A 22359-nucleotide genomic window follows, 5' to 3' on the forward strand; every position below is an offset into this window, starting at 1 on the left:
CCTCCCCCGCACTGCCCCCCGCCACATACCATGCAGAGCCCAACACGAGGCTTGAACTCACAACCCTAGGACCTGAGCTGAGATCAAGAGTCGGATGCTTAACTAACCAAGCCACCCAGGCACACCTCAGGTTTTTCTTTATAACATGAAATGAGGTGTTTTGTTTTGTTCTGTTTTGCTTTTGTTTTTTTAGGTATTTTATCTTTTTATTTTTAAGTAAAGTCTTTGCCCAATGTGGGCCTTGAACTCACAACCCTGAGATCAAGACCTGAGCTGAGATGGAATTAGATGCTTAGCCACCTGAGCCACCCAGGTACCCCGCAGTCAGTCATTTTGAATTTTTAGTTACTGGGGTCATTCTCTTCATAAGTCTAATAGTATACTGATACCTCTGCTTGTTGATACATCAACTTCAAATTTCCTTCATCAACTCCTCACTCCAAAAGAAGGAGAAATGACCCCCTTTGCCTCCCACTGTGCTGATACCTGCTATCCACATTTTAATTTTCAATTATATGTATATATATTTTAAATTTTTTTCAAATTTATTTATTTTGAGAGACAGAGAGCAGAGGGACAGAGAGAGTCAGAGAAAGAATCTCAAGCAGGCTCCGTGCTATCAGCACAGAGCCCAACGCAGGGCTCAAACTCACGAACTGCGAGATCATGACCTGAGCCGAAACCAAGAGTCAGACGCTTAACCAACCGACCGAGCCACCCAGGTGCCCCTCAGTTATATTTAAAAAAAAAAAAAAAAAATTAACATTTATTTATTTTTGAGAGAAAAAGACAGAACATGAACAGGAGAGGAGCAGAGAGAGAGGGAGACACACAATCCAAAGCAGGCTCCAGGCTCCAAGCTGTCAGCACAGAGCCCGACGCGGGGCTGGAACCCATGAGCAGTGAGATCATGACCTGAGCCGATGTCGGACACTTAACCGACTGAGCCACCCAAGTGCCCCGTATATTTTTAATTACATGTAGTATATTCACAATTTTTGTTCTCTTGACTTATCAACATTAGGGAGGATCAGTTAACTCCTTGTTTTGCAAGATTAGAGATTTAATGTCCAGTTTGCTGAACTACATGTGTTAACTGATGTAGTTTTCTCTTCTTGGCCTGTGAAATCCCTAATTATGAGGGGTTCTTCTCTGTATCCTGCGAGGTCACAGCAGTAATGACACTTAGTAGTAGGGCCACATTGAATATTTGCCTTTGAAGGAATTTCACCTGCTCTTCTAGCAGATAGCAGAGGGGAAGGAAGCCACTCTTATAAATGTGTTCCTGAAAGTAGCAACTAGGGGGAGTAGAAGTTTTAAATGTTTAAAAAAAAAAAGTTTACATTTTGCCATATACTTTCTGATTAGTTAGAAAAAAAAGATGTTCTTGTTTTGATCTTTTTTAAAAAGTTTATTAAAAAATAAAAATGAAATAAAAGCGTACTGAATTGTTTTGAGAGAGAGAGAGAGAGAGAGAGAGGGAGAGCCAGTGCGCGAGTGAGCGAGCGGGGGAGGGTTGGAGAGAGAGGGGGAGAGAGAGAGAATCCCAAGCGGGCTCTGAGCCATCAGCACAGAGCCTGATTCGAGGCTCAGACTCATGAACCATAAGATCATGGCCTGAGCCGAAACCAAGAGTCGGATGCTTAACTGACTGAGCCACCCATGCACCCCTCCTTTAGATCTTCTTACAGGCAGAGAGATATATACATCTAAGGAAGGAGAAATAATAATTACTACTGGGATAAGTCTAGATTTGTATGAATGTTTATCCAGAGTACTTAAAAATATGTGGTTTTCCTGGGTGAATAAATGGGCTTAGTCACATTAACATCCGTTGGCTCTTTGAAGGAGAGGGAAACACCTTTTTCTAGGAGAACATTATGAACTTGGATGGGGGAGAAAAGGTGTTTGCGAACTAAGAAAACCTCAGGATTTGGGGTTTTTTGTTGTTGTTGTTGTTTTTTGTTTTAAATCCAAACCCTGACCCAACCCTTTTGGACAAACCGATTTACTGACTGTCTAGAGAGGGCTAGAAGTGGTAGCAGGTGGCGAAAGTTTTTACGAGGTTGAATTTGTTCCAAGTGACTTGAGAAAGCAGATATGAAACATATTTGAAAAATGTGCTGGATAATTTGTAAGAAATTTTGATCCATGGTTGTATTATTCTATTATTCTATAGCTGGAAAACAAAGCCCCTTTTTACAGCTGTGGAAAAGAAAGGGGAGTGTTTGCTCAGAACACCTACCTGTCAGGCGCTTGAAGCTTCTGGAACTGTTGGAGTCTTTATTTTTTTTTTTTAATGTTTATTTATTTTTGAGAGAGAGAGAACAAGTAGGGGAGGGGCAGAGAGAGAGGGAGACAGAATCAGAAGCAGGCTTCAGGCTCCGAGCTGTCAGCACAGAGCCCGACACGAGGCTTGAATCCACAAAACGTGAGATCATGACCTGAACTGACTTCAGACACTTAATGGACTGAGCCACCCAGGCGCCTCATTGCTGGAGTCATCTTTGATGTCTACTTAGATTCCAGTTCAGCTAACGTTTAGTGGGCATTATTATGAGCTAGAAATTTTCATGTATTACTAAGTTAATCTTTGCAAAAATCCCTGCGGGGTGGGAGTGGTTCAGGGCTTGGTCTTGAAATGCAGTGATTTAGGTTTAGAGAAGCAAAGTGCTTTGCCCAAGTCACATGCCCAAGGTCCCTTTCTCATGGCAGTGTAGGGACACTTTCCAGATTTCTTTCTTTCGATTTCTTCACTGGGGTGATTTAAATACATCGCATGTTGTATGTTTGTACTGGTCTTTTGATTGAATCCAGAGCAGTGCAAAGGATAAAAAAAAATGCATGTCTCACCCAGGAAGACTTCAAGGTCATATCCCTTGGTACCACCTTCATTGGGGATGATGCCCTTCAGTCCTTCAGTTGACTGAGGAGCTGAAAGTAATTATCAGAAGGTGAGTATGTGGTCACCAAGAGGCCCCTTGAACGGTGAAGTTAGGTGCAGGCAGTAGTCACCTCAGATTAACCAGGGTCACTAGCAACACAGCCCGAGTTTCCATAATCCTCTTTGTAACGCATAGCAACCCTAGGCAGTTGTCAAGATGGAACTTTGGACAGGGTCTGAAGTGCTTTATAAGGATTTATTATATTAAAGCACATCTTTTTCCTTTTCCCATAAGAGACCAGTGGAAACATCTCTCCCCCTTTGGGATGGAGGGAAGTCATTTGAAGGGAGGTTATCTCCCGGAGGCATTCCATGGCAATAGAGCTCTGGTCTTTGCTAGCCCCATCCTGTGATCCTGATCTCTATCCACCCGGCTTTTCCCTTGTCCCACTTTTCCGGCCTGAAGATGACCAGAATCTCTGCCCATGGAAAGGATTAGTGGCTGTGGGAAATCTGCCCAAAGCCAACTTGCTGTGTAAAATAGAGACAATTACTGATAAGGTGAGGGTGACTCAGTCTGTGGCATCAGGAAGCAACCCACTTAAAATGTAACAAATGTAAAACGATCTGTAACCGGGAAGTTTTAACTTCAGGGAATCTGTTGAAATGAGAGGAGATCATATACCGATAAAAGTATGACAAGTACCAACAGATGTAACCCACAAGAGATGTGAAACAGAATTTCCCTGACCCTGCTTGGTTTTCATCCTCAATCTGCAACTGCCTGATCCTTACAGCTGAGGCCCCTTCCCCAGACCTTAGAGGCTGGATCTCACCTTGGGATCCAGGACGTCTCAGGCAAGGAGTTAAGGCCCTCTTGTCTGAGGACCCATCACAAATTAACTTTGCTGCCCACCCAGTCTTGAGGGCCACCATAGCATGGTGGTTAATGGCATGGGTTCTGGATCCAAAGTGTTATTCAGATACTAAATTCACCACTTATCAGCCCATTGGCTTTGGACAGCTCACTTAACTTTTTGCTGCCTTGACTTTCTCATCTATAAAATGGGTATAATAGTTGTGAGGACTAAATGAGCTAATATACATAAACCATGCGGTGGAGTGCTTGACATTTAATAAGTGCTCAGTAAAAGTTAGCTGTTCTTTTTTTTTTTTTTTAATGTTTTATTTATTTATTTATTTATTTATTTATTTATTTATTTATTTATTTTGAGAGAGAGGGAGAGAGAGTCCCAAGCTGGCTCCACACTGTCAGCACAGGGCCCGATGTAGGGCTCGAACCTATGAACTGTGAGATCATGACCAGAGCTGAAATCAAAAGGGCTGGACATTCAACCGCCTGAGCCACCCAGGTGCCCCAAGGTTAGCTATTCTTAACATCACTGTGACCCCAGACTTCTGTTTTGATCGTCTTTACTATAATTTCATCTCAGTAACCCACATCCACAGCTGGACCCTGTGAGCCTTGCATTTCTCTGACTTGGTCCCTCTCCTACCCTCTAATTGGCAGCTCCCCTAGCATCATGTGAGTCCCTGCTAGGGACACCCAGGGCCATGGCAGGGCACCTGTCTCTCCTGCTGTATCTTCGCATGCTAGCCACATGCTGGATACCATAGGCAGTTTGCTGGGCTCAGCTGCCTTTGGGCAACTGGAAGTGGATTTGCTGCTGCAGCACCTGACCCCCTTCCCCCCCCCCCCCCCACTGTGGGTCGGATGCCACAATAAGCCCCTTTGCCCCAGGAAGTAACTGGGCCATGCTCAGATATAAGGAACTTGTTTGTGACCTGGGACAGGGCGCCCTGAATGATCTATCTCCGGTGACTATTGGCTTGGTAGATGCAAATGGACATAGTAAGAGCTTTAGTGGGACATTAAAATCTACCATAAGATTATCAACTATAAGCACGTGCAAAGCTGACAAAGGGCCAAGTGTTTGGAAGGATTCAGTAATTATACATTTTTATTACATAAACGTTACATATATATTGCAGAAAAATTAGTGCAATAAGCCAAAAGTTTTCTTTGTGAAAAGAAAAAAATCTATAACCCACCTTCCAGAGATAATGCTTTTAATCTTTCTCTGCACACACTGACACAGACACATACACAATCACTTAGCACTTTTTTTCACTTAATGGGTTGTGGACTGCTTTGCATGTCATGAAACACACATTTAGACCATCAAGTATTGAGCGATTCAGAATGATTCCACAGATGCATTGGTTCCTGGTGTAGCCTATTAGCATATTTTGCTGATGGAAGAGAAAGAGGTTAAGCAGACTGGCTAAGAGTTTGTGGTCTGTAGCTTCCAATTCTGGCAACTGCCACCAGGTTGAGTGAGGGAGGCTTCTGGCTGAAGTCTCATTGCAGAACAGCCTGGCTTTACATAGGTGTGGTTATTTGAGGAATGGGACATTGAGGCTACTTGTTCTGGTCTGTTTCCATTATGAAAAGATGCAACCCAGTAGCTAATCTCTAGTTTCTTTCTTTCTTTTTTAATGTTTATTTATTTTTGAGAGAGAGAGAGAGAGGCAGAGCACAAGCGGGGAAGGGGCAGAGAGACAGAGGGAGACACAGGATCTGAAGCAGGCTGCAGGCTCCGAGCTGTCAGCACAGAGCCTGACGTGGGGCTCAAACTCACGGACCGTGAGACCATGACCTGAGCCGAAGTCGGATGCTCAACCAGCTGAGCCACCCAGGCGCCCTGAGAATCTCTAGTTTCTGATTATGGCCAGAGTGGGTGGTCAGTGCTCTGGGCTCTGTCCCTATGTCACTACGACCTCTGGGGAGCTATGCCACTTCTCCTGGCCTCAGTGTCCTCATCAGAATTAAAGGGTTGGATGTGATTGTCCCTGCTCTAATACTGTGATTGGGCATTAACTAACATGGAGTAAGATTGAGGCTTGGGTGTGGCTTTTCATTGCCACTGAGTTCTGGTACCGGGGTGGCTGAGCCAGATCTCCAAGCATATATTCCTGGCCCTTTCCCTACCCTCCCAGTGGGGCGAGGCCTGAGAACCTGTATTTTTAACAACCTGCCTAGCGATTCTTTCTTGTTGCAAGGATGTCAGCTTCTCCCAAGTCACCCAACTGATCACATCCCCGTCGAGCTCTAGTTCTGGCCAAAGGGTTGTCAGAAGCATCTTAACCCCAAATCCTTCAGGGAGACAGCTGGTGTTGCTGGACGCCTACCCGCTTCATGGCTCGGGGGCCACCAGAGGCTTGCCTTCCAGAACCCATGGAGACAGCCTTCCCCGGCCTGTCGGCTTCTCACTGATTGTCAGAGCTCAGCCCACCCTGTCTGTCCACCGGGCCCTTTTTTCCCCACCGGTTTCTGTCACGTTCTGCTTCACATGGCTTCTCACTCCATGTGGTTTGGCTCAGGCTGCAGCAGGGTTATGACCACCCCGGGTGTTTGTACCAGCGGCCTCTCCCAACTGTCCTTTTTCAAGCAAGAGATGCTTTCCCTTCTGCCTGGTTTTATTCCTCCCTCTGTTCTCTCCTCCTCCAAAAGATCTGGCATTTCTGATACGTACAGTGCATTTCTTTAGAAATCCTTCAGGAGTTTGAGCTGCCTTATTGGCAGTTTATTCCAGAAACTTCTTATATACAGGGCTTTTAACATGTAAGGGTCCAGATTCCTTTCCCTCTGATTATTAAAACATACACACTGACCCCACACACATTTAAATTAAAAAAAATTTTTTTTAATGTTTATTTATTTTTGAGACAATGTGAGAGACAGAGTGCAAGTGGCAGAGGGGCAGACAGAGGGAGACACAGAATCTGAAGCAGGCTCCAGGCTCTGAGCTGTCAGAGGGGCTCGACGCGGGGCTTGAACTCATGAACCGTGAGATCATGACCTGAACCGAAGTTGGACGCTTAACTGACTGAGCCACCCAGGCGCCCCTCCCCCACATTTAAATAAGAACGTACTTAGGTTTTAAAAAAAGCTAGATCACACTTTATCCATGATTTGAATTAGAGACTCTGATCTTATTATTGTATTTCACATTTGTTTATTTCATGTCACACTTTGTTCATATTTATCATTTGTAAATAAGAAAGAAACTAGAGGGAACTGGATATTTTCTTTGATTAGTATATCAGGATCACCTGATAATTTGGTAAAATATAGATCACTGGATAATTTGATAAAATATCTCACACCAGACTTACTTACTAGCCATCCTTGGGGGAGGGACCTGGGACTTTGCATTTCCCATGAGATCTCTGGGTGATTCTTTTGTGCACTAAAGGCTGGGAGCTCTGGCATTAGATCGTGGAGAGCATTTAGACCAGAATGTAGACAAGATGGGAAGGACACTGAGATGCATCCGGATGGGCACCAGACCACGTAGCCTGAAATCCAGCCTCTGCCCTCACTGGCTGAGCGGTTCCTCTGTGCCTCAGTTTGCTCATCTGTGAAAAATCTGCAGAACTCCTATTGGCCTCATTGGTCACTATGAGGATTAAATGAATTAGTATGTGTAATATGTTTAAAACAGTACCTGCGCATGGTAAGGATTCTGTACATGCTTGTGGGAATATTATCCCACGAGCCGGAATGGCATGAACAAAGTCAAGCAGATGGAAATGAATGGCCTTTTTGGAGTAGGTGAGCAGACCAATTTGTCAGGAGCAGAAGGTTTCGGTTAGTGGTTTTCAAATTATGGTGCAAAAGCTTAACCTGGGGAGCTTGTTAAAATTTTAGTGTCCTTCCAAAGATTCTGATTTAGTAAACTTGGAATGAAGCCTTGAGATCTGCATTTAAAATTTTTAACGCAGGCGATCAGCACATTTTCAGAAACCCTGGTTTTGGTAGAGGACGGCTGGCATTTACAGTTGGAGAGGTCTCCTGGGGTGTGACTGGGGCCGTGAAGAGATACGGACACTAACCGCATGTTTAATATCTGCTTTATTAGGTGTGTCCAGAAAGCAGTAGAAGTATCCGGGAGGTTCAGTGTGCATCCTACAACAACAAGCCATTCATGGGCCGGTTTTATGAGTGGGAACCGTTTGCAGAAGGTAAGAATAGACACAGCCCCGGCCATAGGAATTATGCCTGTCTGTTCTCCAACACTGCTCCCTTCTGCTCAACGCTGGAAGAATTGGCGAGAGCCTCATCAGAGTGGCAGTAGGGGGCAAAGTGTGACCCCAGGACACGGGGGAGCCCACAGGTAGTGTAGCTCAGGAGACTCGTGGACCATTATCACATGGATGAGAGATTGATAGAAACGAGCAGCATCTGAGTGGGACCGAACAGGGTTTGAAGAACTGTGGGGAGCAAGAGGTTCAAACCAACGTCGGAGGATTGAGCGGGGACAGGTTCCCTTTCCCTCGGCCCTGCTCCAGGGTTCATGTGGTGGCTTCAGAGGACATGTAGGGTTGTATTAACCAGTTGTTTGGCTTTTATGTGCAAGGAGGGACTCACGTGCGGTTTCCAAGGATGAAACGCCACAGGCAGGCGTTGGCCTTGGTTCCGAGGTTCTTGCCGTTTCACAATGGCAGAAGATCTGATTCGGATAGAACTTGCCAATACTGCTCTAGATCCCAGGGTCACTTTTCTTAGTTGAAACCGAGGTGATGTGACATGCCCTTAGGACTGAGAAGTACTACATTCTGGGATATTTCTTCTGTCGCAGAGAAAGTGGACTCCTAAGAGGTGATGGGTTAAGCAAAACTGGTGAGGTTCGATACTGGCGGTCAAGTTGGCCAGAAGGGAGAGTCCAGCTGTCTTCAGTGTCTATTGCCAGCCCAAGACAGTGGCCAGGGCCCCTGGCGTTGGTCGAAACCCAGAGTACAGAGCACTGCTGCTGTGTCCAGGAGCTATGGAGAAATTGTCTTGAGAGAGGGCTTAATAGCTGTGCTGATTTCATTACAGAATCAGTGCCCGGGGAAGCCAGACTGTGGAAAGTCACGCTACGGTGGGGACCCTTGGGGAAGTGGGAGGGGTTATTGGGTATCGATATCTGCTCTGAAATTGGACGCAAAATTGTTTCTGTCTTTGTAGTCCTTCAGAGGGGAGTCTGTAGCTTCTCTTGGATTCTCAAGGAGATTCCGTGACCTCAAAATCGTCACGAACTAGCTTGACTAAAATATTGGGGTGGTCAGATCCAAACAGGAAGGAGGCACAGATGAAACATACAGCCAGCTGGATGCAAATGTGAGGGTGGCCAAGAGACTGGAGGGTAAACTAAGGAAGGAAGCCTGAAGTGAGGTTTTGCTGCTGTGAATCAGAGCTTGGCTGTGACCCTTTGCATTCTGAAAAGCATTTTGTTAAATGCAATTTGGTATCCGGATTTGGATCCTGGGACAGATAAAGGGCAAGGGCCTTGGCGGAATACCTGGTGAAATATGCATAAAGTGTATAGTTAAGGTAATAAATAGTATCATGCTGGTGGTAATAATGAAAAAAAAATTTTTAATGTTTACTTTATTAATTTTGAGAGGGAGAGCACGAGCAGGGGAGGGACAGAGATAGAGCGGGGGGGGGGGGGGGGCGAGAGAGAGAGAGAATCCCAAGCAGGCTCTGTGCTGTGGCTCCAACTCACAAACCGTGAGATCATGACCCGATCCGAAATGAAGAGTTGGACACTTAACCAACTGAGCCACCCAGGAGCCACAGTTTCTTAGTTTTTATAAATGTACCATGGCTTTATAGGATGTTAACATTGGGGGAAGCTGGGTGCAGAGCATACAGGAACTCGCTCTATGATCTTTGCAACTATTCTGCAGATCTAAAATGATTTCAAAATAAAAACTTACTTTAAAAGGCATTGTGGGGGCGCCTGGGTGGCGCAGTCGGTTAAGCGTCCGACTTCAGCCAGGTCACGATCTCACGGTCCGTGAGTTCGAGCCCCGCGTCAGGCTCTGGGCTGATGGCTCAGAGCCTGGAGCCTGTTTCCGATTCTGTGTCTCCCTCTCTCTCTGCCCCTCCCCCATTCATGCTCTGTCTCTCTCTGTCCCAAAAATAAATAAAAACGTTGAAAAAAAAATTAAAAAAATAAAAATAATAAAAATAAAAAAAAAAAATAAAAGGCATTGTGGTCCCAGTTAGCTAGGTCCTACATGGATTCTGATGAAGATCAAGACTAAGACTTGCTTTATATGGGGGAGGAAGAGTGCGCTGGATTGAAAAGTATCAGAACGTGAGCTTATTTGGAGATAGGGTTACTGCAGATGTAAAGGGTTGAGGTCCTGCTGGAGTAGGGTGGGCTCTTAATCGAGTATGACTGATGATCTTGTAAGAGAAGAAGAAAGGACACAGACATACAGGGAGAGTGCTAAGTGACAACGAAGGCAGAGATTGGAGTCACGTGCCCACAAACCCAAGTAACCCCACGGGTTGCCAGCGACCACCAGAAGTTAGACGGGGACAATGAAGGATCCTGGGGTAGAGCCTTCAGAGACAGCATGGCCTGCCAACGCCTTGCTTTTGGACTTCAGCCTCCAGAACTGAATTTATGAGAGTTTATTTCTGTTGTTCTAAGCCATCATGTTTGTGGTATTTTGTCATGCAGCCCTAGGAAACTACTAGAAAGGAAAGAAGTAGGTTCTGGACTGATTGAGATCTACCCACATGAGTAGATCAGAAAGTGAGGGTGGTCTGACTAGCGGCAGGAGATGCTCAGAGAAGCGAGGCACAGATCTACGGTGAGTGAGCACCTTACAGAGCTAGGTCTACCTGAGACAGTGGTTCTCAGCCTTTGCTGCTCATTAGAATCACTGAAGAGCCTTCCAGAAAGACCAAGGCCTGGGCCCCACTCCCAGAGATTGTGATTTAATTGGTCTAGAGTGCAGCCCGGGCATGGGGATTTTCTAAAGATCCCCAGTTATTCTAGTGGGTGGCTGGGGTCGAGAACCTCTAATCCAACAGGCAGGCATGATCTCAGAAGTGGTGGTGGCTCTTGCCTAAATTGAGGCAGAATCATGACTGTTTTTATACACCGTGAGATATATTCTTGCGTCAGAACATCTGTAGTTGTCCGTGAACATTTAGAGAAGGAGTAACCTGGTCTTTTGTCTGAGCCACACCCTTGCTTTATTGCTGGCTGTGGATACTAGCTGCTTTATTGTGATTAGCTGGGAGGAAAGAGAATTCCTCCAGCAGGGCTCCCTGCACTCCATTGTTTTGCCTGGAGCTGAAGCAAGGTGCTGGCCCTTCTCTGCATAGTTTGGGGTGGTCATCTGCCAGCCCGGTTATCTAAGATCCCCTGACCCTGTCAGGCCCTCGATAGATTCAGGTCTAGTAATCAAAAGCCCTGTGTGCTGCAAAGAACTTGAGTGCTAAGGTTTTCACATATTACAGGTATTCCCTGTGCGTGTCTGCTATTGTCCGGTTTATGTTTGATTCTATCTTTTCTGTTCTTTGGTTTGTCCCGATTTGTGCTAGACTCAAAGTGTGAGGCCTGTGAGTTTTGTTTTTTTTTTTTTTTTAAACACTTGCTTTAACATCTGTAGTCACAGAGAGAATAGTTTGATGGCATAATAATGAGCTTCTTAAACTCATCACTTAACTTCAACAGTTATCAGCTCATGGCCAATCTTTCTTATGTACACCCTACCCTCTCTTCCCCATCCCGAATATGGGGAACTCTTTGAATTCACATTACATAGCATTATTCCTCAGTAGATATATTGATTAGGGCTCTTAGTCGTAAGGGACAGAAACCCAGTGTTTAAACCAGAAAGATATTTTGTTGCTTGTGTTACTGGGAAGTCCGAGAGGTGGACTAGATTTCAGATAGAAATGCGTTCCAGCAATTCAGTAATACTAGGACCCTGCCTTTTTCTGTCTTTCTCCATTTCTTGGTTCGTTTACTTCTCCGGTGTATGAGCAGGCTTACAAGGCTTGGAGCTTGCAATCGCAGTGGTAGAGACTCACTCTCATCTAGTGTTACGAGGTGAATTGTGTCCCCATCCCCACCCCCGCAAGATATGCTGAAGCCCTGTTCCTGGTACCTGTTTTCCTTATTTGGAAATTGGGACTTTGTAGATATAATGAAGCTGCAAGGGAGAGGTCATGCTGGAGTAGGGTGAGTCCTTATTCCAATATGATTGGTGCCCTTATAAAAAGAAGAAACCATGTGAAGCCACAGGCACAGACACAGAGAGAAGACAGCCATGTGATGACTGAGGCAGAGGTTAAAACAAGCCAAGGAACCAAGAAACATCAAGGATTGCCAGCAACTACCAGAAACTGGGGAGAGGCATGGAAAGATTCTTCCCCAGAGACTCTGGGGGGAGCACGGCCCTGCCCACACCTTGATTCCTGGACTCCAGAACCGTGAGGGAATGATTAACTTGATGTTTTAAGCCACCCAGTTCGCCGTGATATGTTATGGAGGCCTAGGAAACAGACACACCTAGTGACTGTTTCAGTCTCATGAGTTTGGGGGCTGGGGGTCCTCGGGCTGGCTCAGGTCGTGTGATCAGCTCTCGGTGAGCGGCCCACATCACAGGAGGCACAGGCAGGGGAGTGGGGATCGGGATGCAGAAAAACAGACTCACTAAAAATCGTCACGGGCTTCTTGACTATAAGCTGTGAGATTTTTTTTTTTTTTAATTTTTTTTTCAACGTTTTTTATTTATTTTTGGGACAGAGAGAGACAGAGCATGAACGGGGGAGGGGCAGAGAGAGAGGGAGACACAGAATCAGAAACAGGCTCCAGGCTCTGAGCCATCCGCCCAGAGCCCGACGCGGGGCTCGAACGCACGGACGGCGAGATCGTGACCTGACTGAAGTCGGACGCTTAACCGACTGCGCCACCCAGGCGCCCCAAGCTGTGAGATTTTAAATGAACCACTTCGAATCGTGGTGTTTCACAAAGTCAAGGAAAATGCCGAATGGCAGCAGATTTAAAAAAATCAGCTGTCTTCTACAATGTGTTACCCTATCTAGAGGATTCAATGTTCTTTGAAAATATTTACTGACGTTACTATGTCTCTGGTGCCCAGAGGAGGAGGAGCCCATGGTCCCCGAAATTGCATTTACTTTGGCTTTGCTTAAATATTTCTTTTTGCTGCTAAGATTGTTTTCTTGGTTTTGTCCTTCTTCCTCTTAAATGACTCCCAGGCTGACCTGTGGGAGGAAGATGCCGTTAATGCTTCTGCAGGGTGTTCAGACTTTGTGGCTGGATTTTGCATTGGGCTCTTGGTTTTGTTTGGATGTCTACTGCTGTTCGCCTGTACCTGCTTAGGGAAACAGCTGTACTCACTCAGTCCAATGCCACATAGCATAGTAAAAGCAGAGTACTCTCTGATAAACACATTAATTTCACCACATGGCTCCTCTTGGCCCTTTAATCACATTTCCTGGATATGGCGATCCGTCCTTAGATAATGCCTCTAGGAATTTTTCGCGTAGCCCTGGACCTAACATCGTAAAGACAATGGAGGCAGAGTTAGGGTGCCCATGTGTCCTTGTGCGCCCAGGACAGGAAAGATTTGTACCCGTCGCCCTGTCCCCTTTCACCCTCAGAACCATTTTGGACAATAAATGATGCTGTCAGCGCAGCTAGCGGGGGACACGTCAATAGGAAGACTCTTGTGTAGATGCTGACATTGGGGAATATGGCACCTGTTTTCATGCCTACGGCGCTGGGACTGGGCAGCACTAGGCTCTAGAGTTTTGCTGGGTCACCGTGGGCTACCCAACAGTAGGTATCAGTCTTAATCCACAAATCAGGGGACAGCTTTGTGTTTGGGTAGCTTAAGTGCACTCTGTGGCCCCGAGGGGTGAACTAAAACAGAGTGGAAATCTAAAGGCTGGAGGCGAGGCTGAGTTAGAAGTTGGAGGTTGCCAGCTGGCCGCATGAACGGGGCCACTATATCTCTCAGTAGTGACTAGGTTATGTTTCAGTAACAAAGAACTGCCTAGTACTAATGACTTCGCCAACCAAAGTTTGTCTCTTGCTCACGCTCCATGTGTAATATAGTGTGTTCCCTGTTCATCTGGGGAGCCAGGCTGGTAGAAGCTGCCCGTCTTCTTAGGTTCCCACTGAGGCGGAGAAAGGGAACAAGTGAATCACACACGGATTCTTAAAGCTTCTGCCAGAAGTGATCAGTGTTGTTTCTGCTCACATCTCGTTGGCCAAGGCACGTTGCATGTCACACTTAACTTCAAGGGCAGCAGGGAGATGCCATGCCACTGTGTGCTCAAAAGAGGAGAAATGGAGTATCTGTGACCCACCCTGAGGACTAGCACAGGCAGAAAGCTCTGACAAAATTCCCCAGATGCCTTCCTTAGACATTCAGGTGACTTTGATTAGGCTGCTTGCAAGAACAGTACATTTTGCTCCAGGGAATATTAAAGGTGCCACACAGCCTCTAATACCCACAGGCCCCCTCAGCCATTTAGATCAAGTTCTTTCCCTTGATTAAAGCTCTGAGGTGCAGAGCTGGAACACTGATGCCCAGGTGCCCAGGTGTGCGGCTGGTTCCTTCACCGGTCCAGCAGTCTGCCCTGGCATGGACACCATGTTCGGGCATGGGGCAAGGGCTGCCAGATTAAAGCACCCACGGTGTTATCAAAACCCGTGGGACGTGAAACTATAGTACGTTCGTACAGTGGAGTATTACTCAGCGGTAAAAAAAGAACACCCTACTGATCTGTATAAAAACCTGGGTGAATCTCAGAAACATTATGTTGACCAAAATAAGCCAGATGCAAGAGTACATTCTGTCTGATTCCATTTACATGATGTTCTAGAACAGGAAAAATTAGGCTCTGGTGATAGAAATCAGACCAGTGTTTGGCTGTGGGAGTGGGGAAAGGTCAGCTGGAAAGGGACATAATGGAACTTTCTAGAGTGATGGCAATGTTCTGTATGACGTTTCACATGGTTGTTACACAGGTGTGTACAGTTGTCAAGGCCCAGTGAACTGTACACTCATGGTTTGTGCATTTTATTATATAAAAATAATACTTAACAAAAGCCCATTATTCTCTTTCCCCTTTTCTGTTTCTGTCTGTCCAGTTCCTGAAGGTGACATTTAGAGGCAGTATAAATTTCACCATTGTAGAATTATTCTAAGACTTGCTAGTTCCTTTCTTTCTCATTTTATTTTACTTACTCTTTCTTACTGACCGTGAAGGAATAAGAGAATTTTAGGGCGTATGAACTCCTATGCATAGTGTCACTTTTAGAATCATCTAGAATCATAGGGCTTTGTTGGGCCTAGAAATCCTCAGGTCCAGAAGCTGGACATCTGTATTAGTTGACATTCATTTTGTGCAAGCAATAGATACTGATTTTGGCTAAGTCACAACAAAAGGGTTTTATTGGAACGTATCCAGTAGGTCAGAGAGTCAACGGGAAGTGTGCGGAAACAGACTTGGTGAAGGACAGAAATTGAGGAAGCTCTGGAGGTCCAGGTGGACAGAATTGACGATCTTCCTTGTATTCTACTGCTGTAATGGGTAAGATCCAACAGGCTTCTCTACCCAAGATTCAAAGCCCTGGAAACAAGTAAGAGCTCCATTAGCTCGGTGTAGGCCATACGCCTACCCCTTGGCCTGAGGGGTGAGGGGTGGGTCTCCCAATTGGCATTCCCACCAAGACTTTACACAGCAGACAAGAATTAATTCCTAAAAAGGAAATTCAGATGCTGAACCAAAAGAATGGAGAGTGGATCTTGAATGGCCCCAACCAGTGTCCATAACAGAAACTCAAGACAAATCAGGCTGCCCACTTGGCTTGTCATTTCTCTCTCATTCTCGTCTCTCATTTCATCCAGAGGCACACAGTGTTTCTTAATACCTTTGAGGGGTTATTGGGATTAGAATATAACAGGTGGGTATCCCTCTTTCATTCTTGTTGTTTACATTTCTGAAGATTGCTACCGATAGGCTTCCTTATATGTGTATGACCTGTAACTGTGTGGATCCTCTTTGCTCCTAGACATTCTGGTAGCATAATTCAAGTTGACTAAGGAGCATTTACACAGGGGCATGGGAAAGAGGCTGGGGTTCTGTGGTGCCCTTTACCACCCCCGCTGCATCCTGTGTCAGGGATGATCTCAGGGAGAAGTGAGAGGGAGTAATCGCTGTGGTTCCCCTACCCCCAATTGGCATAGTCCAGGTCACTGGGCTAGCTCTCCCGCTCCCCTCTGGGCTTATGTATGCGATGTGCCTCTGGAACGTGGCTAGTTCTTGAATCCACGCTGTGTTTCTCTCTGTCTGAAGAGTAAGGAGAATGTAGGAATGGAGCAAATAATAATCACACTTCTCTGTTCGTCTTTTCACTGGGAAATTTAAGATTTCGAAAAGGAAAGATTGTTTGAGGGAGAAAATTGTTCCTGCTTGTAGGATATTCCAGAAAATGGAAATGATTCCTGTAAAAGCAGTTTCTTTCCTGGCACTTGAACCAATGTCATTTTAAGTAATTAGTAAAGAAAAGCCTCAGGATAGATTGCAACATCTAGTAAGCAGATTCAAATTCACCTAAATATGAATAACTTTAAGGATTTGAAATGTAGTATACAGCTTAAACCCACTGCAAACTGTTAAATTATGAGACCCAATCCTGTTATTTCTGTCTTCCAAGAAGCTCAGCTTTCTGCAAAGACTGCCTCCCTCCTCAAGTATGGCTGGTCTGGGTGGGCAAGGTCTAGGGTCACCGTGGTGTTCCTATTCTACAGATGCAGGAACTGAGACTAAGGGATGGATGGTCTGCCCCAGGGCTCAGAATAAAATAGAAGTATCAGATTAAGCCAGGACTTACATAACCACAGCCTGCTGAGCTGAGAGCAGTCATTTGCCTCAGGGGCTACAGAAGAATTTCTCGCTCCACTCTATGTAACCAAGCTGGGACAGATTCGTTTCCTCTAAAAACAAACAAATGTGTTTTTGCATCAAGACTACCAAGACTTCTCCAGGAAACCCTGGGACTCCGTCTTCATCCCTTGTGCCCTCTGAGCAGAGAGGTCTCTTCTTGTAAATCAGCAGGGACGTGTCCTGAAGGAGCAGCTAGGGCATTTTGTTGCACCTTGCGCGGACATCAAGAAATTAGTCTTGGGCAGACATCAAGAGGTTTTTGGAGTTAGAGGGTTTAGAGCTAGAAGGTAATCCGTGAATATGCAAGTTTATATTTAAATTGCGAATTCAGCCCGTCCTTTACATATTTATGGGAGAAATTCTCTGCCATCTGCATAGCCCATCCCCCACAGCCATCACCTGTGTGTTGGGGCATGCGGTTTGCTTCTCAGGGTGGCTGTCCTCTCTAGAACATAGTCCGTGGGTCATGCTAAGTGGTCTCCTAGCCTGTGCCAGCTCTGGCTGGGTGTAGCTGGAATGTGCTACTCAGGACCGAGGGGTGTCATCGGGATTGATGACTAATGTCTCACATAGGTACGGGGAGGGAGAAAACAGCCCAGCCCCTGTGCTGCCTTTTTGCTGGCCGCACAGTGTTCAGTGTTTCAATCTTTCAAGCTGTGGCTGCATAGGTGCCAATTCACCCTTTTAGTTGCTTGAAAGTTTGGGATGAGTCCCTATTCTTTACTGAACAGAGAGGAGATCCTTAAACGATTCAAAAAGTTTACCGAGCATTGCATAGGTGTTGCTGCAGATGCCTGGGTAAAGCTTCTGTAATCAAGGAAATGATGCAAATATATATGATGGACACACATCATTGTATGTTCTCCCTAAAATGTGTTTGCGTTTAACAAGTAAAAACCAAACAATAGGTAAGTGATTACGATTTTCCAAGGGAAGACTTGGGGATAGCTGAAATAGTGGGGGGCAAGACTGGTTTCCAGACTGATCCTTTAAATTAGGGATTCTTTCAGGGGTGCACTATATCGAGGTGGAGGAATTAAATCAAGAATAATTTCTGGGGACACCTGGGTGGCTCAGTCAGTTAAGCATCCGACTTCCGCTCAGGTCGTGATCTCATGGTTTATAGGTTCGAGCCCTGTGTGGGGCTCTGTGCTGACAGCTCGGAGCCTGGAGCCTGCCTCGGATTCTGTGTCTCCGTCTCTCTCTGCTCCTCTCCCGCTGTGCTCTGTCTCTCACTCTCTCAAAAATAAAAATAAACATTAAAAAAAAAGAATAATTTCTAAAAATGGAATTGTCTGATATCGATATATTAAATAGGTTTCATTCTGCTTTTGGAACTGTATTTCCTGCCTGCATCTGAGGCTGTGTCTCCACCAGCAAAACAAAATTGAAATAGAGGCAATTATTTGTATCTGAATTATTCTGCTTCCAAACCCAGTTATCTCCAGCCTGAACCGTGGAAAGTACTTGTCATCACATCCTGAGTTCACGTGTGTCATTATCACACTTTTGTACTGCAAACCCAAGCTGTACTAACACCTAACTATTCGAGGTCCTTTCAACCCAAATGCTTAGCAACCGAGTGTATGTCAGGATGTATTTTTCTTTACGATTGCTAATGGTGATACGCATTACCCTGAAATATAAGGCTTTTGTTCATTCACAACCATTTCCGTTTACGTGGGAGAAATTCTGGATTTTTACTTTTCCCTGCCTTTTCTGTTCTGTGACTGTCAGCTTCTCCACTCTCGCCCCTGGTAGTGTCCCGTGATCTTTGGGCGGCCCACTGAAGAAGACGTGCCTTTCTGGCCATTTTGTGCTGGGACTAAGACGGTGTGGGTTCTGTAGCTCCCCCAGGGCAAAGCAGACGTGGTCATTACTACCTTATTTTATCAGATTCCGCCTGTTCAGCTCGCCCTGCCGTGAGCAGTGCTTAGTTTTTCATCTGGATTTTTTCATTCTCATTTTGGGTTGTCAGATGGACCTTCCACCACCCACCAACAACCCCTGTGAAGAAGCTATATATAACTTTGTTGACAAACTTGTATTTGGATATGTTTACTCTTTAAAAAAAATTTTTTTTTAATGTTTACTTGTTTTTGAGAGAGATAGAGAGACAGAGAGAGAGAGAGAGAGACAGAGCGTGAGCAGGGAAGGACAGAGAGAGAAGGAGACACAGAATCCAAAGCAGGCTCCAGGCTCTGAGCTGTCAGCACAGAGCCTGACACGGGGCCCGAACCCACGAGCTGTAAGATCATGATCTGAGCCGAAGTCGGACATTTAACTGACTGAGCCCACCCAGTGTTTGGGTATGTTTAAATGGTTCAGAAGTGGAACAAGGAAAGGCTCCCTAGGAATTCTAGGTTTGAACTAAAGATGGCTGAAAGCAAGTAGCAGTGTCGTAAATGTAAGTGAGTAATAACTGATTAGCCTCTTTGGAGCTGGTCAATGGAATTTCTAACTCAAGATTGCCACTTAGTAATTAATAACAGGAAAAGTTTAGGAAAACAAAGTTCTGCATTATACTGGGCTGATGTGTTTTTCTCTTAAACCTTGCTGCACAGATATGTCACTTGGAGGCAAGGACAGAAGTGAGCAGACCCTGGTTGGGGAGGAAAGGACAGAGCAGGGCAGGAGAGCCGGCTCTGGCAGGGGTCAGAGACGCCAGCCCTGCCTTGAGTTGAGCAAAGCCAGAAGTCAACGACAGATAAGACAAGAGGCTGGCAGAGCAATCAGAGATTTCACATGGTTCCCGAATAAACTTTTGCTTTAGAATTTTATGGAGGGAGGCATGATTTATTTATTGGACCGAATCAAGTTTTGTCCAAGGGAGTGATTTGAAGTTTGGGTTAATCCCTGAAACAGGTTTCATCTAAAGTCATGCTCTAACCAAGGATGTTTTGTTTTGTTTTAACTGAGCTGCCCATTAAAAATAGGTCAGATTTCAACAGGACATGGGGGCTTTTGGTTTGGGGTTAACTTGCAGTAACTGGGATGAGAGATGTCTGCTGTGATCATTAGGCCTGCCTGTCCTAGGAGAGGGGAGAAAACGGAGGGGAGGGCTCTAGCATTCCAGTCCATATATGTTACCTCTTGATGCCGAAAATTAGAAAGGGGAAGCATCTCAGATGCATACAACCCAAATTCCATTTGTACTTAAGGTTACACAAGTACTCATCGTGTAATAGCTTTGGCCCTTGTCCGGTGAGCGAGTAGCTATGGGCGGCTTTGCATGCTTCATAGAGCCCCATCCATCAGTGATGATGCCTTGTCCCACACAAGGTTGCTGTGTTTGTTTAAGCCGGCTCTAGAGGTTGTATAAGGAGCTTTAGCAGCCCACTGTGAAACCCTTGGTGATAAATGTCACCTTTAAAAAGCCCTTCAGCGGGGCGCCTGGGTGGCGCAGTCGGTTAAGCGTCCGACTTCAGCCAGGTCACGATCTCGCGGTCCGTGAGTTCGAGCCCCGCGTCACGCTCTGGGCTGATGGCTCAGAGCCTGGAGCCTGTTTCCGATTCTGTGTCTCCCTCTCTCTCTGCCCCTCCCCCGTTCATGCTCTGTCTCTCTCTGTCCCAAAAATAAACGTTGAAAAAAAAAATTAAAAAAAATAAAAAATAAAAAGCCCTTCAGCATGTTTTAGGTTGCAGAGGAGTAAGACTCAATCCACTGACATCTATGATGGTTATCACTCTCCTTCCATGGCTGTTCTCCGCGGGGCGGGGGGAGTATGGAGGGGTGTCTGGCGTTTCAGCTCCCACCCTGGCTCCCTGCACCTCTGGGGCCTCTGCCTTTGGAATCAGCTAGTGTAGTGTCCTGCCTCATGGAGCCTGGTGAGGGCTGTGTAGGGACGACCAAATGAAACTGTGCCTCAGGACTGGACGAGTGCATTCGAGTTCACGCAAAATGGTAGGGTGCACTTTTCCCCCTCAGAAAGAATTGCTGCAACATGTTGGCTTTGATTTGTGCTGCGTTATACTCAGTTTTTGTTCTGTGTGAAATTACTTCCTCCAATGGCGAGGATCCGGTGACATGATGTACACATAAAGCAGGTGTTTAAATGTTGCAAGATCGGCTACTGATAACGGAGTGCCTGTTACGTGCCTGGCATCCTCCAGGTGGAGTGTGGGAAGGTGAGTAGTATGTGGCATATGGAGATGTCTGGAAAGGCATTCCAGGCAGAGGGAATAGCGTGAGCAAAGGTGCAAAGGCAGAGAATACAGACAGTGTCCGGGGAACGTCAGGGAATATATTTTGGCTGGAGCCAAGAGTGTATAATGGGGAAGAAGTGCAGGATAAGGTTGGGCTAGAAGTTTGGGGCCAGATTATGGAGGCCCTCAAATAGGAGGCTAAGGAAATTGGACTTCATTTTATAGGCAGTGAGGAGCTATTGGGGTTTTTAAGCAGGGAGTAACTTGATCAGAGTTGAGCTTCAGGAAAATTAATCTGGCAGCAAAATGCTGGAACGAGAAGGGGTATAAATAAATAAATAATTTGAAAATTTGGCAGTAGTGTTTTCAAATATGTTCTGAAATATATAAGCTATATAGTTTGAAATGATAATGTCTTTTTTTTTTTTTTTTGCACAGCAGCCAATTTTTTTTTCATTCTCTCGCTTTTGTTTCATTTTTGCATTTGTTCCTTCTTTCCCCCTCTCTGTCTCTCTGTCATTCACTCAGGCTTTCCCTTTCTCCCATCTATGTTTCATGGTTAGTGGTGTTTCGCCGGAGGTGGGGGTGGGGGCGGGGTTCAAAACCAGCCAGAGATTGAGAGTCCCAGGACAGTGCTTCAAGAAGGTCCAGCTGCTAAGGCTCTCCAGTGTGCCAGCTGTGACTGGGCCCCATTCTGAAGGCAGAGAAATCATCCAGCATTGATTTTCACCAACCCCAACCACACAAAGTATAGATATTTTGAATGAGTAGGCAAATTCCTATAATTCATGTGGCCAAGGTTTCTATAATCACATTTTCTGGACTCATCACCAAAAGGCTCAGCAGAGTTCGGTTAACTCTTGGGTTAGTGAGAACAGTGGAATTCCTATGGATTCTGTAGATACGGCCCCTGCCCCTGCCCATGCAAGCTTCATAAATGTGTGTAGATTCCAGGTGGTCATGGATTTAACTTGCAGGTTTGTGGCTCTTTGTGAGTTCCCCTGAGGTTCCATGGCACAAAGCTTGACCGAGATGCAAATCCAAAAAGTCTATCTTGCCAGAGACATGCAGAGAGAAGGGTCATTTTGCTTTGCTGTGCTCTACTTATGTGTGCGTTTGTAAGAGTGTTCATTAATCAGTTAGACATTTTTTTTTGTTTGTTTCTGTGAAAAATGGCAACAGTGAGAGATGCACCTCAAGTGAAACGTGAAAGTGTGATTAATTCGTAGTGTGTAGCATAAGGCCAGGAACAGGAAATTCATACGACTCTCCATGGAAATGTGATTCGCAAGAAAGCTAGGAACCTCTATAAACATTTTTGTATTTGTGAATCTGGCAATTCGAGAAGGTTCCGGATGTATGCCTCAGGAATGTCAAGAGTCTGCTGTAAATCCAAATTCACAAAACAGATAAATTATTGAATGACTATTCAGATTGCCAAACGATTTTTCATTTTATTAAATACTTATTGTGCATTTACCGTAGAAAAGCCCTTTGGTGAATGTAGTTAGTATTTGATTTACAGAAAT

At 45.5% G+C, this 22359-nt stretch overlaps 1 protein-coding gene across 1 annotated transcript in view; it reads left to right on the forward strand.

Annotated features, from left to right (window-relative positions):
* LOC121041424 (thrombospondin type-1 domain-containing protein 4-like) overlaps positions 1-22359 on the forward strand; it is a 71567-nt gene that overhangs the window by 7531 nt on the left and 41677 nt on the right. The window contains exon 2 of the mRNA XM_040492185.1: positions 7831-7933. Coding sequence (XP_040348119.1) covers positions 7831-7933 — 103 coding nt within the window. The remainder of the gene's footprint in view (positions 1-7830; positions 7934-22359) is intronic.

The sequence above is a fragment of the Herpailurus yagouaroundi genome, unplaced genomic scaffold (assembly GCF_014898765.1).
Source record: "Herpailurus yagouaroundi ecotype Mexico unplaced genomic scaffold, PumYag 184, whole genome shotgun sequence".
NCBI lineage: Eukaryota > Metazoa > Chordata > Mammalia > Carnivora > Felidae > Herpailurus > Herpailurus yagouaroundi.